The sequence below is a fragment of the Heterocephalus glaber genome, unplaced genomic scaffold (genome assembly GCF_053883595.1).
Source record: "Heterocephalus glaber isolate CG9 unplaced genomic scaffold, H.glaber_assembly_v1.0 deba00001737, whole genome shotgun sequence".
Classification (NCBI taxonomy): Eukaryota; Metazoa; Chordata; class Mammalia; order Rodentia; family Bathyergidae; genus Heterocephalus; species Heterocephalus glaber.
In genome coordinates, this window is record NW_028258445.1 from 1,679,381 (window position 1) to 1,697,651 (window position 18,271).

General features: G+C 40.6%; 1 protein-coding gene and 1 pseudogene across 4 annotated transcripts in view; one reads left to right on the forward strand and one right to left on the reverse strand.

Moving 5' to 3' along the window:
* The window catches only part of Pdgfc (platelet derived growth factor C), a 178,177-nt gene that overhangs the window by 153,396 nt on the left and 6,510 nt on the right, over window positions 1-18,271 (forward strand). For all 4 annotated transcript variants that reach the window (XM_004868546.4, XM_087200289.1, XM_087200287.1 and 1 more), the window contains 2 exons: window positions 10,629-10,836; window positions 16,259-16,476. In XM_004868546.4, coding sequence (XP_004868603.1) covers window positions 10,629-10,836; window positions 16,259-16,476 — 426 coding nt within the window. The remainder of the gene's footprint in view (window positions 1-10,628; window positions 10,837-16,258; window positions 16,477-18,271) is intronic.
* Window positions 17,215-17,297, reverse strand: LOC147821425 (U4 spliceosomal RNA; annotated as a pseudogene).

Consider the following 18,271-nt stretch of genomic DNA (forward strand, 5'->3'; position numbering starts at 1 on the left):
TCCCATTGGCTCTGTCACTGGGACACTTTCTCTTCGTTTCTTTTTTCTCAGTCATGGTGATCAGTCAGTTTATAAAACATACTTTTCTTCAGCATTTCACTAATATTTTTCTGCCAGATCCTAAAAACCACAGCAGATAAAAAATCATCCGGATGACATAAGATTGAGTCCCTGCCCAGTAAAAGGCTTGCAGGATGTGGGAGGGAGATGTGCAACAATTTCAATTCAGCTTGGTGCCACAGAGGAAGAGAATGAGGTGAGCTCAGAAGCAGCAACCAGCCTAGAGCAGAAAGAAAGAGTCCTCTAGGGGAAACCTCCTTCGGAGCTGAGTCCCTATTGCTGAGTGACGGTTCTCTCTGTGGCAGTGGGAGAAATGTAATCACTGGGCAAAGGCAACAGCACGAGCAAAGCTCGGATTCCAAAGCCCACTAGACGCCCAGCCTAGAGCTAAAGGACGGAAAGAGAAAGCCAAAGACACACACTTCAGTGACGGTCACCTTTCCAAACTCTCCTTTGACTCTTGTGCCACCTAGCAATCCGTGCACCCACAGTCAGCACACAGTGGCCTTGTACTGAGCCCCGCCCACTTTTTGCAGCGCCTGTGCCTCCCTCTGCCCCCCCCCCCGCCCAGCACCCTTCTCCCCAGCCCTGGTCCTTGCAGACATCCGAAGTGCATCTCCCCACCCCAATCCGCGTAACAAGCGCCCTCTGGTTCTCCGAGCTCTAGCTGAGAGTGCACACCTCTTTCTAGGTCCTTCTCCCCTTGATGACTCTTAGAAGCCGAGCCAGGGCTGTTGTGGACTTGGGCATCTTACTCTGCTGGGCCCTCACCTACTGAATGACCCCAGTTTGGCTGTCAGAGAGAAGAAACTCACGCTGGCTGTGTCGCTCACCTTCATTATCATAGAAGACATAACAGAGCAAAAGTAAGGTTGAGGGACTTAACTCTTTATCTGTCCCTGCCTTTAAAGCCACGTCTCACTTATGTCAGTCCCAAATAGCAAAGACTCAGGTGTGTTTGCGGCCATTCCACCAGTGTTTCACACAAGTACTCTGTGTGAGTTCTTTGTCGCTGTGGGTGATTTTCTTGACCTGCCCAAATTCTCACCACGTGGTACAAGTTTACTTTAATGCACTGAGTGACATGAAAGACTATGATGGAAGAACAAAAAATTATTTCTGTTTTTGTTTTTTGGAGGTGTTGAGATCTGTGGACAAACATTGAAGGCTGATAAGCATACTAGGAATATCACAGAGTGATTTAAAATATGGAAATGAGCTACAGTTTGACAAAAATAACTCACTTGCCACCATCCCTCCATTGTTGAAATGAGAACGCATGCTGCCTAGTTGCTTTATAGACATTTTAAAAATACAGTAGTGTGGGGCCAGGGATTTAGCTCAGTGGTTCCACCACCTGCCTTGCAGGCGCAAGGACCCGAGTTCGATCCCCAATACCAAAAAAAAAGTGATACAATAGTGTACACAGTAGTTAAGGTAACAGATGCAAAGTGAGCCTGACCAGTGAAATCCTACGTTTTTGTGAGGATTTTGTTTTATTTCATATAAGGACCATAAAGGAAAGGAATACAAATTCAGAAAACTAATGAAGAAGATGTTAACTAAAAATAGTACTGTTTGAAAGTTTCATAATGTAGAGCTCTTCATAGCGATAAGCGTAGGTAGATGTTAATTTCCGGAACTTACTATTGTCAAATGCTGACTCCTTCTCTCCAGAACAGACACTGGATATAAATCTCTCTGAACAGAGAAGGAAGTTTTCCTAGAGATTTTCCTTGTAAGCAGGACAACTCTGTTTGGCTGCGTCAGTGTGGCAGGAATGCTAGCCACAGATGTCACTGACACGGACCACAGACGATGCCACCTCATACAGCACAGACCAAAATAAAGAATGAATTGACTTTGAGTCATCATTTCTGCTGAAATGGTATGATTTAGATAACTAAGTAGACAATAATTGTGTCTAATAATAGGTGTGTAATAATGTGTCTAATAATTCCTAAGTATATACAGTAGTTAGTGTTTTATTAAGATTTTCACAAGCAGCTGAGATAGGAAGATCATAAATTGGAGCCCAGCCTGGGCGACTCAGCAGCGTAGCAAGATCCTGACCTAGAATTTAAAGAAAAAGATTAAAAGAGAAGGGGACACAGCCCAGTGTGAAGACACTGGGACCAATCCTCAGTACCTTAAAAAGTTTTCAACTGTACTGTTTTACTTGATCCTTATACTTCTGTCCCTGAGCAGGTGGTGCCGGCCACTTGTTCCTGCAGACACACGCACATCAGTGAAGTGTCCCCAGGTAACTTCCCTGGCTGCTGTGAACAGCTGCCCAACATGAGGAGGGCAGCACCAGCGCTGGGCTGTAGGCTGGTGAGCACTTCCACCCAGAGGTGTGACAAGGAGGATGAACCATAGCTTTCAGTAAAAGCCTGGGGAAGCAGAGGTTGATGGAACACACACACACACACACACACACACACACACACATTCATATTCATATTCCTCCCTCAGATTCCACTGTGAATATAGAATGATAAAATAAAGGGTTTTTTTTTATTAAATAACTTTATTATCAAACACACACACATACAAAAAACTAAAACCACGCAAAGAAGAACAATGCAAGAGGAAAAACAAACTACAGTAATATTCAAATACAGTAGAACTCAACCAAAACAAAACTGAAACACAGCACGTGGATCATGTGGAATGCTTTGAAACCACAGGGGACACCAAAGCCAAGAGTGTACACAGCACAGAGAAGAGGCGCAAGCCATGAGCTTGAGACAGCCCCGCACGGAGAGGCAGGTGGCCAGGAGGAGCCAGTGAATGGCGCTGAAGTGGAGCACCTGCCGGGGGAGGAAGAAAAGGTGCAGAGCACAGTGTGTGGGAAACTGCTTGCCACCGTGAGGCCAACAGGATGGAGACTGAGAAAATGGGCCTGGGCCTTTGGATTCAGCCAAGTGCAAGTGCTGGTAACATTCACTACTAGCTATTTCCATTGGTAATTCCCTGAGGGACTTTTTTTTTTATTCCTGTCTGATTTTCAGCTACCTACATTCTTCCTACTGTTGAGCCTTTCAAAAATGAAGAACCATATCATTTCCTACCCATAATAAATCCCATACAAAATCATGGGAGGTTTAGTGTTGTATCCGACTATGAAGCTTGCTGAAGGTCGGTCTGAGAATGTTTATCCCTGTGGCCACCACTTCTGCACCAAGCTCCCCAGAACATCCACAGATGTCCCCAAATGATGACTCCAGTGGCTCACTGAGTTCATCTTACACTTGAGAAATACCAGCAAGATGGTGTCTTTGGGGATTCTAGCTTCAGGTACATAACACTTCAAGTCTAGCAGTGAGCCTGTGCTTTTCTATTGAATGTTCGCAATCTCTTTCATTTAAATTTCCTTACAATTAATCATTTCTTGAATATGATCAGAAAGCAACTCCTTGAACTTTCAAGACAGTGATGTCAGGAAAGGCCGCGTGATACTTTATTGTCATGCACACGAAGCGCCTGGATGTTCTTTTAGCTTGTTATGGGCCGTCACATTTTTTTGATTGAGGGCAATAACTTTTCAAATCTTGGTGGAAAAAAATTTCAGATTTTGGCCCCTCACAAATGCCACTGGGGGAAATTCTCTTGAGATTATATCATTTAGTTGTCTCATGCAATCCTAGTTCACAATATGAATTGTGACTTATAACACAGTTTTCCCTACAAATGTGGAAACCACATGTTGTTGCTACCTCACCAGCCAGCAGCCTGCTCCACATGTGGCAAAGCATTGACTTCTGTTGAGATCTTCAACCCTACAGTGCAGACACTGGGGTGGAATTCTTTCTTTATCCCATGCTGATGCTTTAGGTGAGGAGGCTTTGGGAATAATAGTGTCTCACTTTATAACAACAGGCAGATCCTGGCAGTTCTCAGGTTGCATGCTGATGGGAAAATTGATCCCTGTGCAGTTGCTCTGTCCATCAAGTTAGTAAGAAGCTGTACTTGCAAACATGAGTATTATTTCTACACAAGACAACATTTTTTGGCACAACTTGTCATCTCTTTCCACATATATGGGTTCAAGCAGAATCCTGCTGCTCCTTAGGGTTGAAACCATGAAACGCATAGCCTTTGAAGGTCAGCTTCAGGTTCCTTGAATTTATTGCTCTTAGTTACTAGATGATTCTCCCGTTTGCTTTCTACCCTGGCCTGTCACTGTGAGTGATTATATAGCTTTGTCAGCTTTGCTTCGATTGCTGTGCTATGTTAATAAGATCCTCTCCTTAGGAAGACTTGATGTGAATACAACTGGCCACCTTCCCTAGGGTTTCTCACTTAAGTATATAATCTCCACTACCCACACGGTGTTAAAACAACTGTTCTTCAGTAGGAATGCAAGCATTTTCCTTTCTTTACTGGCTTAAAAATAATTATAAAACATACCCCAGATAACTTTTTGGATGAATTCAGATAAGAATGAGGGGAAGACAAAGAAGCAAGCTTGGGGGAATGAATCATTCCAGGGCATTTTTGTGTCTTTGCACACCCTCCTGTCAGTTGCTCCTGGCAGGCAGTTTTGTCTGCATGCCCTTCTGCTTTTTAATCTCTTGAAGTCAGACCTGTGTACAGTATGTCAGCTTGACATCACGCAAAGGAGCCTGCAGACACCTGGAAGGGGTGACCTTGATTACACAGGAGTGGGGAGGACTGAATTTGGTCTGTACACTAAACTACATCCCCAACTCACCAAACCTTTTATTTGGAGTCAGAGTCCTGCTGTGTGGCCAGGTGGGCCTGAACTCCTGGGCACAAGGACTCCTCCTGCCTCAGCCTCCAGGTACTACAGCTGGGACTACACTCCAGCACCACAGCACCTGGGTTTTGTGCATTTATTTTTTCTTCTCTTACAGCACCTGATTATTTTTAACTACAGCAATAAAACCTCATCTGCATTCCTGAAACCTTGTTAGGTATGAATGGAGTAAAAGCCTTATCAGTTTGAAGTATGCAGCATGCAATTCACTGAAAGAGCTGTAACATAAATCACTGCAGGCCCTTCAAGTTCTGCACTGGTTGCTATGCTACTTGAGGTAAACATTTGTGTATTCGTCAAAAGAAAGTCCATTGTAAATGTTGTATTTTTACAATTGCACACACCACAAAAATCCTAACAATATGGCAATCTCTTGTTTTTTGAAATCGGTAACTTTTAGCTTTGAAATTATAAGCAGTTCAGATTGTACTGTTCCAAACAGGAAGTCAGCTTTTCTCTTTCTGAACAAAGAAGGGAAAGATAATATGAAAGGCATAATATACTTGCGGTAGCCGTAATAAATATTAAGATGCTGACTGTCCAAAGGCACATGGAGGAGTCCAAAGGAATCTCACTCTGGCAGCCAAACTAGAGGTCCTCGCTCAGCTAGCTCGGCGCGCTGACTCGGTGCACATGAACATTGTTTTGTCTGGCCGCCCGGGCTGCCAGTTACTTTTCAGCCATAAAAGTGGAAATGTATTTGTTTTGTAGTATTCTTTCATAACAAGTTCACTTTTATGGTCTGAACTCACCAGGATTTGTATGATACGTGTTTGGTTACTTACATGACTCACAGTCGAAAATTTTCAGTTTGCTTTTATTTTGGCCAGAGAAGAATCTCTCCTAGGATCTAACTATCTGGTTTGGAAAGGATGAGCTGCAGAGGGCCAAGGCTTTTGGACTGCTTTCTTCACAGTCCTCACCTCATAGGTTTTTAAGTAAATGTTTGTTAAATGATCTGATGAACAGGTATATTAACCCTTATTTGCTTCTACGGGAGATCACAAGTCAAGGGCTGATGATGACACATACTGATGGTCCAGGGCTGCCTTACAGCCTCCACAGGCGGGCTGGCTCACACTGCAGCAGTTCATTTTCTCAGTGTTCGATGGTGCAGTGAGGTCTGTGTCGGCACCTTCGGCCTCTTCTGAAGCACCCCCTGGCTCATGTACCCTGCCTTCTCCTGTGTTTTCAGAGCCCTGGGGGCCAAGTCTGTGCTCAGATTTCCTCCTCTTATGAAGACACTTGAACAAACAGGTATCTCGATGCAGGGTGTTTGTTGCACCACGTACAACAGTGTCCCCAAATTCCCTGACAATCTAAAGCAACAGGGATGACTAGAAGAGAAACCCATGGAACACCAGAGCTTTGCCTCATCATAGACACAAGCAGCATACTGTACTTTTGAACCACTCCGGATCATTCTGCCGACCCTGGCATCTGACGTTACATACGATATTCAAGTGGAAGAGTCAAAGTCCAGAAGAAACTGCAAGGTCACTTAGCTTAGCTGCCATGTTTTGCAAGGACGAAACTGAGGCAGAGTATTGGACCTGAGTCTCTTCCCCAACCTGCAGAGCTCCTGGCTCCTGACTCCTGACGAGGCAGGGGCAGCAGGGCTTCCCTGTCCTCACCGGGGCAGGGCCGGGGCCTGATCGTCACACCACACCAAGAATTTCTGCTTTCTATCGCCATCTCCCATCTCCCACTGTGTCGTCTTGTGGCAGCTCAGAACTTCCAAGTGTCTGCCTTTACAAGCATAAAAGATAGGAAGTAGGGAATATGAAAATCCAATTCAAGTCAAGGCATCAAGTATAAATATTTTTTAACTAATTTAACAGCCAGATTCAAGGATTTTAAATATCAAAGATACTGTTAGCATTTCCCTCATGTTTAGTACAGGAGAAAAAGCCATGAGTCTGCCCCCAATATGGCATTTTGCAATGGGAAAATAACAATTTCGAAGACACTTTTTCCTGTAACATTTTGTTTCCATTGTCCCCTGCATGTCCCTCAAATGGATGCAACCAACCCAGAAAAGCAGAACCTGGACAGTGAACAAGTTGGAAGTTCTTTGAACCAGTGGGTGAGGTAATAGTCATGACAAGCATTTTAAGTAGCACAGCCTCCCCTTTTCTGTCCAGTCTGTCCAGAGATTTATTTTCTGAGTCTGGGATGATGTGTTGAACGGGAAGGGAATTTTCTCTGGTGAGGGCCCAGGATGAGGAACAGAGACAGATGTGTGGAGACCTGGGAATTTCCTTGAGATTAACTAAATTTAAGTATTTCGAGGCTTGGAGGTTTCCTGACCCCAACCAATCTATACATCCAATGACAGGCGACGAGAGGCTTTCCTCCCAGCTTTGTCCCAGGTGAAGAGAAGGGTACCTGGCTGACACCTCACTGAACGAAAAGTGGACATGCTTTGTATGCTCAGTATTACGGGATCATTTTGAGTCACTTTTTTTTATTAATCTCTTAGGTTTTATCTCAGTAACAGTTGGTTTCGGTTGTAGCTCTTTATTGTTTCATGAGGAATTGTTGATTCAGTGAGTTTCCAACAGACGTGGAAGCCGAGTGCAACAACTGATCGTTGGTTCCCAGTCTAATTGAAAAGAGCCTAAATAACCATTGTTGATCATGCCTACAATGTACACTTGCAGTGCAACACTTGAGTAATGTATACTTTGTGTGTGACTTTTCTAACAAGTGTTTACTTTCGGCATGCAGATTGGAAAGGTTTCGGTATGTTCTCTCTCATCATAATCATGAGTCATGCTCAGATACTCCTTTTTTTGTGGTATGCAGATCTTAGGACCTTTGTCCCAAGCTAGATCTCCAGCCTTTTTTTTTTTTAACTTTTGATTTTAACTAAGTTGCTAAATTGCCCAGGCTGAGCTCTGATTTGCAATAATCCTGCCTCAGTTTCCCAGAGTGCTAGGATTACAGGTGCAAAACACTGAGTCTGGCTTCAGTTATTTTTTGAGGATTCCTGACCTCCTGATTTTCAGTTTATAAAGTTATATACACTTCAGCTAATTTTTTTTTAAATTTGTGAAAAAATTTGTATCAACTTTCTCATATTATAAAACTGAATATAAGCCAGTTTGGGTAAATCGAAGATGTAAATATTTATTAAACATTGCTTATTTGCATCTGTTATACAGTTAGCAATCATCATGTACTCTGTGCTAAAGCAATTTTGTGTTTCACAAACAATTATAAAAATCACAGTACTTAGTTTCTGCTCTTCAAAAGTTTAGCAATCTAGTCAGTAGAATGAACATTATAACATAATTAGAAAATTTCTTGGTCTTAATATTTTAGCCAGGTCTTTAAGATTATGAAATTGAGCCTTCCAAATAAGAATGAAGTGAGTCGCTGCTGTCCCAAAGCTAGCGCACACGTTTCTCCTGACCACGCGCAGGAGGAACATCCCCAGTGCCCAGGAGGACTCTGTCCTGGGAAACCAGAGCCCCTGCCAGAGCCGTGCGTCCCATGGAAGGGCGCTCCTTGCTTCCTTCGCTTCAGACCAGAGGCCTTGAGCAGTGCAGAGAGTGGCTCTTTCGGGTGGACATGACCACCACGCATAGCCAGCAGTGGCCCTGCTTCCGTGGATAGCCTCCTGGATGGGTGAATGTTTTACAGGCCATGATAAATGATGACGATCTATTACGTGGATCGACCAGGTGGAGTCTTTTGTGCATGGGGAAGGCAGGACAGCGTGTGGCGTGGGTGAAGACACAGAGACTCAGATGCATCTGTGTGTGGTTAGAAACGAGGCCAGGCTGACTGGGAAGGGATCTGCCTGGCTTGGGCGAGTAGAGGATTGCATGAGAAGGTGAGTGGAGGTCGCATTTGGGGCCCTGGACGTTGGGTAAGGGATTGGGGTTTTATCCTCCAGGTGCAAATGCTCACATCCGTCACCTGATGGGCGATGTCTTCTTTCAGGTGGCTGAACCCCAGTTACGCAGAGCAGAAAGACAGGAGGGAAAGTTTCAAGGCAAGCAGACAAGGTTCGAACTAAGCCTGGGGCATGGTTTTAGGGTCTCGCCAAGTAAAGAGAAGGAAGAGCTGCTGTGATAGTGTTTTATTATAAGAAATGTTATTGTAATCTGACTTCTAAAAGGAACTCATAGTTACTATGGAAACATTGAAAATATGATAAAGAAAATCATGCATTGTGGTTTAAACCTTAGATAAGCAATCTTTGTAGAAACTTTGGGTCTTTTTATTTTGTTTTAGTTTATGCATATTAGGATCATGGTTTGTTAAAAATGTATGTTTGTGCATTTATCTTAAACTATTAAGTATTTGTAGATTTTCATCACCTTTTGTTAGTAAAACTTTCTGGTGATCTCATTTTTAATGGCTGTGCACTATTTAACTTTTTGGATAGCAAAATGAATTATTCCATTATTAGACATTTAATTTCCAGCTAGAATTTTATCATTATAAACACTGCTATAAATGAACATCAACAACCATAAATGCTTTATTTTATGCTTTTTTTTCTGTATTTCTTCTTGCCTGTTTCAGTTTTAAGTCTGTCACTCGTCTCTCTACACGTTGGAAACTGGGAAAGGGTAGTTCTTACTGAGTTTCAAAAGCCCTTGCTGTGACTGAAGTCTGTGACTTACTGGGGCCTGCCATTTAGTCTTGGGTGGTCTAATCCACCCCACCCTGGCCCGTGTAGTTGCTTCCACGGCATCTCTCTCTCACACAAGGCTGCGATTCCTGCCTTTGCACACTTCCAGTGCACACCTGAAAGGCTGTGCATCTCCAGGCTCATTCCAGGGGCACGAGAGGCCCGGAACCCCAGTGCCCAGTGCACACTGGCGCCCTCTGCCTGCCCAATGGCTGGTGTCTTGCTCACTCTTCTGCAGGCAGAGCTCAGGAGTGCCAGGCCACTGCGTCCCCCTGTCCACCGTAAATTCACTATGATCTCATCTCTGAAGTGGTGCCTCCTTTTTCGTATGTGAATCAATACCTCATTTTTGTTTTGCATGGGGTAATGAAAGTTAGCCTGTTTTCTTATTATTTAGATTTCTGCATATTCTATTTATTAAGCATATTCTTATATTTTTAGCATAGTTTCAAGCTTCTTGTCTCAAAGTCTGCTCATTATTCCCCCCTATGGAATTATCTTCTCCTGATTGGTGTGTTCTGCATGCTAATCTTGTGACAGTCATGTATGTAGTTTGGCAAAGTGTTTCCCCCTCGCTCTCCTCCAATCTCTTAATCTTAATAAGTCTTTTGTTAAAAAAAATGAAGACAAATTTATCAGGTTGATCATTTATGGTTTAGGCATTTTCTATCTTCACTAAAAAGTTATTCACCAGTGTCAAAGACTTATCACCCATAATTTATTCTAGTTCTCATGAGTTATTTTATCTTAATATTTTAATTCATGTGGCACTGAGTTTCAAGCCATTTTCCAGAATGGGGAATATTGAAAAATAGAGTAAAAGAAAAATTAGGACAATTGTATTACATTTTCCATTGTGTATCTGTAATTGAATCGTGAAAACGGCTTTCAATGTGCAGAAGATATCTAGATGCGTGGTACATAGTAATGGAAATTAAGATCTTTTTCATGTGATTTCACAGAAAACCTATCAGAGTTCATCTGTGTGAAAATCGTTGCACAATAATTCTGCCTAGTTGAGTTCAATGCAGCTTTGCTTCCCATGTGTTCTCACCCTTGCCCACGTTGGTGAGTAATTATGGCAGGAACACACTGTCAGTTTTATAGTAATTAACAGAGGATTCGCTCTGCTTTCAGCAAGTTGCAGAGGTGGGGAGTCCTTCGGTGTTGCCCCCTTCGGCTTTGCCCCTGGAGCTGCTCAATAATGCCATCTCGGCCTTCAGTACCTTGGAAGAACTCATTCGCTATCTCGAGCCGGACAGGTGGCAGCTGGACCTGGAAGATCTGTACAGGCCCTCTTGGCAGCTCCTGGGCAAGGCTTTCGTGTTTGGAAGAAAATCCAAAGGTAAGCTCCTCTTCAGATTAGACCCTTGTTTCATATTTTAGCAACTAACGTTTCAGATTCATCTGCCTCAACTTCTAAATAGGAGAGTTTAAAATTCTTCAGTGATGTATGTATTTAAATAATCCCCTTTCTTATCATTTGAGCTTATTTATATATTAAAGGAGAATAGAGACAAAAGGAGTCCCTTAACTGTGACCCAGTGGGCTTGGTAATTTAAGAGATACTTCTGAAAGTTCCAGTCATTTTTAATCTTCTGAAATAGCATGTTGATGAATTTTATTCCATTTTGTAAGAATCATTGCTTACTCTAGTCTACCTTTGGAGCACACTGATTTATAGATTCAAGGGGAATTATCATAGCTGTGAAGCAAGATTTGGGACTGGAAGGTGGGGAGGCTCTATAAAAATCATTAGCATTCTTTCTCCCATGGTGACAGATGCATTCATTTATATTTCCTAAGCCTAGAAAGTTCTCAATGTGTAAAATAGCAATGGATAGACAGAAAAATAAAGTGAGATGTTTCCAAGGTAGAGTTTATAGCAAGAAAATGATGACCTAAAGGAAATCACACCATGATAGCTTTTCTTCAGATAAATTTGCTTTTGAAATTATCACTTTTGGCCAAACAGGAAAAATCTCATTTTAAGAGTGAAAGTACTGATGACTAAATCTAAATCCATGCGATAAAGAAATTGCCATTAATGTTAGCTGAGCTTTCAAGAAGGTTAGCTGGGTTTCCTAGGAAACTTAGAAATGCCAAGCATTCCTATCAGACACAAATGGAAAGGCAATAGGAATAACAGGATGGCTCAAAAAATTTGTTTCAGTCTGTCACAGCCTTGAAATGAATGCAGAGTCATTCTATAGAAAGTAATGATGGCCTGGAGAAGGCGTGGAAGGAACAGTGTTTCGTTAATTGGAGCTGCTCAGGAGGGGAGATGGCCCCAGACTCGTTCTAAATCTTGTCAGAAAGAAACCCGACTCCTGCCTTTTCCAGCACAGATTTGCAGCCCTTTGGATGATGAGCTTTAATCTCAGCGGGTCAGGTTCAGACTTGCAGCACTCTGGTATTTTGCCATGCCTGCAGACTGGGTTTCCTTTTGGAAAAATTTGAAATGCCTGTTCAAGTGCATGGGCAGCTGAATCCTGTCCAGATGCTGAATGCTGTTACACATCTAAGAGATTTGATCTTGATGAATAACTTGATGAATAACCTACCAACAACACTTCCCCTCCCTCCCACTTAGGAACAGGAAGGTGAAGATCAGCAACACTGGCTGAAACACCCATGAATAGAGCTTTTGTTGGCAAATGTGAAATAGATTATCATGTGCATCTGTAAGAAGCAGGGGCAGTGAGCAAAACGTTTCTAAGCTCAGATCTACTTTTGTGACAGCTGATTTCTGGATTCTAGCCTAAAATCCTACCTTCCAGCCACATCTTTATCCCTAAATTTCTCTGCCTGTTTCTCAAAGATTTGGCCTGAGGCTGACACGCATTTAAAAGCATCCAGAGCTGCACCATATCTTTCAAATATTCATTTAACACTTTGCAAATTGAAGCCTTTTGGAGTTTGCCAAAACTATTAACTTTTTAAGCATAGAGTAAGTGTGAGCACAGCAGTGTATATTTTTGGAACTTTACATAAACTAAAATGCAGGTGTGGCATAACATCTATATAGACAAAACCAACTCCCCTCTTGAGAATCATTGTACAAGGGAACAGGAGTAAAACTTTTAAAAGCTTCTAATTAGACACTGAAACAGATTTTCCCCAGAATAAACATATCACAGTGTTACCACATTCATCTTAGAAAGACCACCCTTGGATTGTGTTACAATAACACAATATCCTTGGATTGAATAACTTAAAAGAATGAAAGACTAACAAAGTAAAATGTGACCATAATTCTTAATGTCAGTATTATCTTTCTTAGTGAAACTTAGAATATTAGTGAAATTTGCTCTAGAAATCATGATTTTGACTAGCTGTGTGGTCAAATTCTTTGTTCTTTAGAAAGACAAACTAATGTACACACCCTGTCTCAGGCAGTAATTATATAAAGGAAAAAAGAACCGAAAGGCTGAGTTCTATATTACCAATAATTTGTAGAGCAAAACTTCTTAATATTATAGTTAAGCTAATAAAAATATGCCTTGGAACATAATCATATGCTTGCTTCTCTTTCTTTCTTTCTTTCTTTCTTTCTTTCTTCCTTCCTCAATTCCTTCCTTCCTCTCTTTCTCTTTCTTTCTCCCTCTATCTCTCGCTCTTTCTTTCTCTCCTTCCTTCCTCTGTTTCCTTCCTTCCTCCTCTCTCTCCTCTAGCAGTTCTGTGTAGTGTTTGGAGAATTTGTGATATAATATTATTCTCCCAGTACTTGCTTTAACAAAGTTTATATGTATTTGAAGCCTTAGGATTAGGAAGCATAGATTACAAAGATGATAAGCCACTTTAACCCCCTAAATTGTCTCTTTAGCCCAGGGTGGCCTGGATGCATGTTTTTCTGCTACTTTACTTCCCAATTCTTCCTCTGGCCTGAGTTTTTAATTCATAAGCTTCTACTGCAGGAAAAAAGAAAAATGGTATTTTCTCAGTCAAGCTTAACTAGTGCTTTGAAAAAGGCTGTTGACTTGTGTGTCAAATGTGATAAATGAGTGGAAGCGAAGTTGAAAGTGTGTTTAAATTTTCATGTTGCAGCAGGTATTGTAACTTACTGCGCTTGGGAAATCTACCTAAGCTTTTATTGTGGCTAAGTGAACATTCAAAGAGAACATACATAGTCTTGTTTTCTAGCGTCATGAACTAGTGCGTCTAAAACTATTTGGGGAAGGTGAATGTCCTTTGAAAGCTAAGAGCTTCATTCACCTTCTGAAGAAGATAGATCTTAAACAGCATTGGAAACTGGGAGCCAGCTTCTATGTCTGTGTGTGTTTTCATACTTTCTCCCCTCTGGCCCACACTTTATCTTCTGGAGGTAAGTAAGATCTAGATTCAATAAGATCACCTGTATTTTGAGCAATAAAAGAGAAATCTGCTCATATACAGTGTGCAGCAGAATGAAACCAGGTAAAATATGTGACATCATTTAACCTAATGATCTTACTGATTTTATCACAGATATATTGGTTTTTTTCTGGGCCCTTGAAAAAAATGAACTTATTTTCTCTTAAATATTTAAAAGTTTTCACAGCATTGTTTTCAGATTAAAAATCTTCACTCAAATAAAAACTGATTTTCTATTGAACCAGAAAAATATTATTTTAGCTGATAGTGTTGAAATGGACCTGCTGAATTAGTCTGACTAGGTGCGTTCCTACTACTTGACCTAGGTTTTCCTCAGTCATATAGTTATCATGTTTGTAATTCATAATTACATATGCATAATTCTATAATATATTTCTTAGAAATAATAAAACTGTCACTTTGATGAGAAAATCTTGATCATATATATTACAATGCCAAGAAGACAAACGTTTAGATTATAAAATTATTTAAAATGCAACAATTAATTTTTTTAATTAGATTTCCCTGATGGTTATAATTATTTGAAAACATCTTTAATTAGAAAGTATTTCTTTCAATTCATGTTTTCAAAGTTTCTTATACTAGTGTAAAAGTATTTAACCATGTTTCTTATATTTTAGGCAATAGCTCTAATTGTTAAAAAAAACTTCCTGGAAAAACAAAGAGCCCTTTATGTGTATGTTAACATTTTCATGTAGGGGAGGTTTTATTATAAGAGCAGAAGTTGTTAGAAAGTACGACTTCAAAGGTATTGGGATTTATGGTCTTTGTTTAGACTAAGTAGATCTCTTCAGCTTTCTATCCTCCCTCAGCTAAATGATGGAACAGATGTTTCTTAGATTAAAGAGTTAGTATATAGGTAAATAAATATATAAAGTATGAAAAAAGAGGTAATAGGAAAAGAGAAAGAGAAAAATTTATATTTGAAGTATGTTCCTGCCGTCTGTTTCTAGTTTCACTCCAGGGTGGTGTTAGAGCTCACCTTGCAGAGTTTCGTCCTTTGGATACGTTAAGACCTTTATTGTTGCATGAGCATGGGCCATTTTGAATAAAAATAAGTATGTCAATTAATTAATTTGCAGAATAGGGAAATCCATGCAGGTGGAGAGTCTGCAGAGGCTGCCTAGATAGAGGGAGCGATGAGGAGGTGATGGGAGTGGTAGCCTTCTGCTTGGGGATGACCAGAATGATCACACCTGACTGATCAGGATGCGCAGCTCTGTCAGATGCTAAAATGAACTGAATCATACACCTTCATTTTGTAAATTGTACAGTATGCAAATTTTTGTTCAGTAAAATTGTTATTTTCATTAAAAAAGAACCCCAAAGAATATATATAATATGACTTTCTTAAAATTTTTAGAGTCATTGTGTTTCATGGCATTTCTAAAGAAAGACAGAGCTGTAAAGCAGAAATTAAAATGATATTAAAAGGATTTATTCTAATAATTAACTACTATTCAAGTGCTAGGTAATGTATAAATTCACAGTAAATACGGCATGTTATGTTCGTGTAAGCTTTCTGAGACAGAATCATTTTGTAGTTAAAAACAGTGGCTCTTTGAGGATTTACTGTAACCATCTAATGAAAGGGTATTTTGTGTAGTCGTCATAAGTAGGAACTTCAAAAAATGAAGCACAAAATAGTTAAACAGCTTGCTACAAGAATGGAGACAATGGCCTCCAATTAGACATCTCTTTCATCTTTTAGCTGGGGGAGAACAGAAATCAAAAGGAATCTACTCTAAGTTTTAAAAAGCGTATATACCTAATACTCCGGGAAGCTGTGCTTTCTAACAACTTCTGGTGTTACAATAAAACATTTTCTTTTTACTTATGGTTCATTCAGCTGTCTTGAGAAATACATATTCTTCATCCCCTTTCTGCATATTATGTTTCTTACTGCCAGTAAGATTATAGAAGGTTCTCTTGACTGGCTTCAGTAAGTTGTTCACTAATTGAATATGCCTATTACCCTTTTAAACATTATATTTGTTTTTTAATCAAAGCGTTCATCGTTTTACACAGTACTCTTCTCTCCAATGCCCTCTCTTTGTCTACTTTCTTACAAAGGTTAAAAGGTGTAGCCCCCTTTTTCTCTATGAAGTTTCCTATTTATAGCTCTCAACTGTTGGGTTGGCTCTGTTCATCATATTGCACAATGGTGTCTCTTTATTGGTCACCAAGTCATAATGAAGCGTTGTTTACCATGAAATGAAACATCAATTTGCAAGCTGTATAGCCTTACAACCTAGTTAAAATTCGAAGGGATGTTGTTCGAGTAACTATTCACGAAATAGCTGGATTTCTTTATGAAAGTGCTCTATGAAGTACATTTGGGCTCAAAGCATGAACGTTCATTTTTTTTTCTTTGCTCTTCTTCTGCCCCGTAGTGGTAGACCTGAACCTTATAAAAGAGGAGGTGAGATTGTACAGCTGCACCCCTCGGAACTTCTCGGTGTCCATACGGGAGGAACTGAAGAGAACCGATACCATTTTCTGGCCAGGTTGCCTCCTGGTTAAACGCTGCGGTGGGAACTGTGCCTGCTGTCTCCACAGCTGCAATGAGTGTCAGTGTGTTCCAAGCAAAGTCACGAAAAAATACCATGAGGTGGGTGTGTCGCGTGCTCTTTTCAGCTTCCCTCAGGTACTGTGCATCTTACAACCAACCCTGAGCCTGAAATGGATGTATATGTAGGAAGGAGATGTAGCATCCATGGGGTGGCAGGGTTTATAAATAGTTTGTTTCTACTTTTTAAAAATCAGGATCTTTAGTTTTAAAATCCAGAGATTACAGATTTAGAATGCTTATTCTCCCATAGTTTAGCATGGGTGGTCAGTGAAGTTTTTACTACTGATACAAAAAAGAGAATGTGTTTTTTTGGAGGGGAAAGAACTCAGTGAATCTTTCCAACTTTTAAACTTTTTAAACTGTGAAGGGAAAATATTTTAAAGACAAGCTTAGAGATAAGTCATATTCTATTTTGGAAAAGGAGATCTTTGAAATTTATTTTTATGTTTGGGTCCCTGTGGGCACATAAATCCCAAGAGAACCTATTCATATTTATACTACTCTTTGTGTTATTTATGTTGCCTCAAATAGCATGCTCAATGTTTTATGAATTTTTCACCCTTTTACTCCTTTATTCTCTGGAATTAAGGAAAATGTTATATGGAATATTAGTCATTCTTACTTTCAAAGGCTTGGGGACTGTGGGCCTTGTACCCTTAAAATAGTCACTAGTGCTGGGATAACCCTAATTAAACCCTGCTGTCTCCCCTCAGCACTTTGTAGCATACACACAGCACACAAAATGCCTTTTTGGTGAGCCAGTTTTTTCTCTATAAAATATTTACCTTATAGTTTTCAATTAGCAATAATCACGCCTCAGATAAACCTCATTGGCTACGATACTGCCACTGCACAAAGCTTATATTTACCTTATACTAAGCCAAGATCTACCCTTCTGACTTCATTTCAGTACATCTTTATTATTTTATTTTTGTCTTCAAATAAAACAATGCAGAATAAATACCTTCTTAAGAAAGACAGTGGTGAAACCCGCCTCTGTTAGGAAATTTAAACATGTTGTTTCATTAACTGTACCTCCTAGAACATGATTTTCCTACCCTTCATCAGCACTCTCTTAGTAGCTGAGAAAGTGGGAAATGAAAGCCCTAAGTTCCGGAAGACCAGGGATCTTGTTTCCATCCCAGATCTACCATTCCCTTGTTGTGACTGTCATCAGGATACTTAACCTTTGTGAAAAGGGTGTGAAAGTTGATGTTCTCAGATTTCCCCTGCCTTTGTTATTCCACAGCAGATATACTGTACTGGATGGCAGTCTTTTAGGAGGCAATATCCCAAACTAATAATCTGTAATTAAAAATAGGATTATTTACTGTCACTATTCATGCTTAACTTCCATTTCCATGCCACCAGCTTCTCAAGGTCCTGTTGTCTGGGCCCAGTTGCAGGAAGCAGCTGGCCAGGGCCGGGCAGCGGTCCCTAGGTGAGAGGTGCATGCAGGCCAGTCGTCTTGCCACTCTCTGAACTGGGAATTTGGTCAGCAGCAGCAGTGGCATCTCTAATATGGCAGCTCTCAAACAACGTTAAAATTGAAATGCTGCCAAGGCTGGGCGGATGTGAGGGTCGCCTGGCATAACATTAAAAGGTGCCGTGAGAATACAGATTCCTCCAGGAGGATCTTTTCCCACCTAAAATCACTCAGTTTTAAAGTTATGAAAGTAGATACTTCGTTCTCTTGGATTGAGGAAAACATAAGATGGAGAATTAGTAACTTTTACTTTTAAAGCCTTGGGAACTGTAGACATTGAACACTTAATATTTCCATTTCATAATTTTCAAACTGGTGAGATTTTACCTATTCTCATGGTACAGAAGG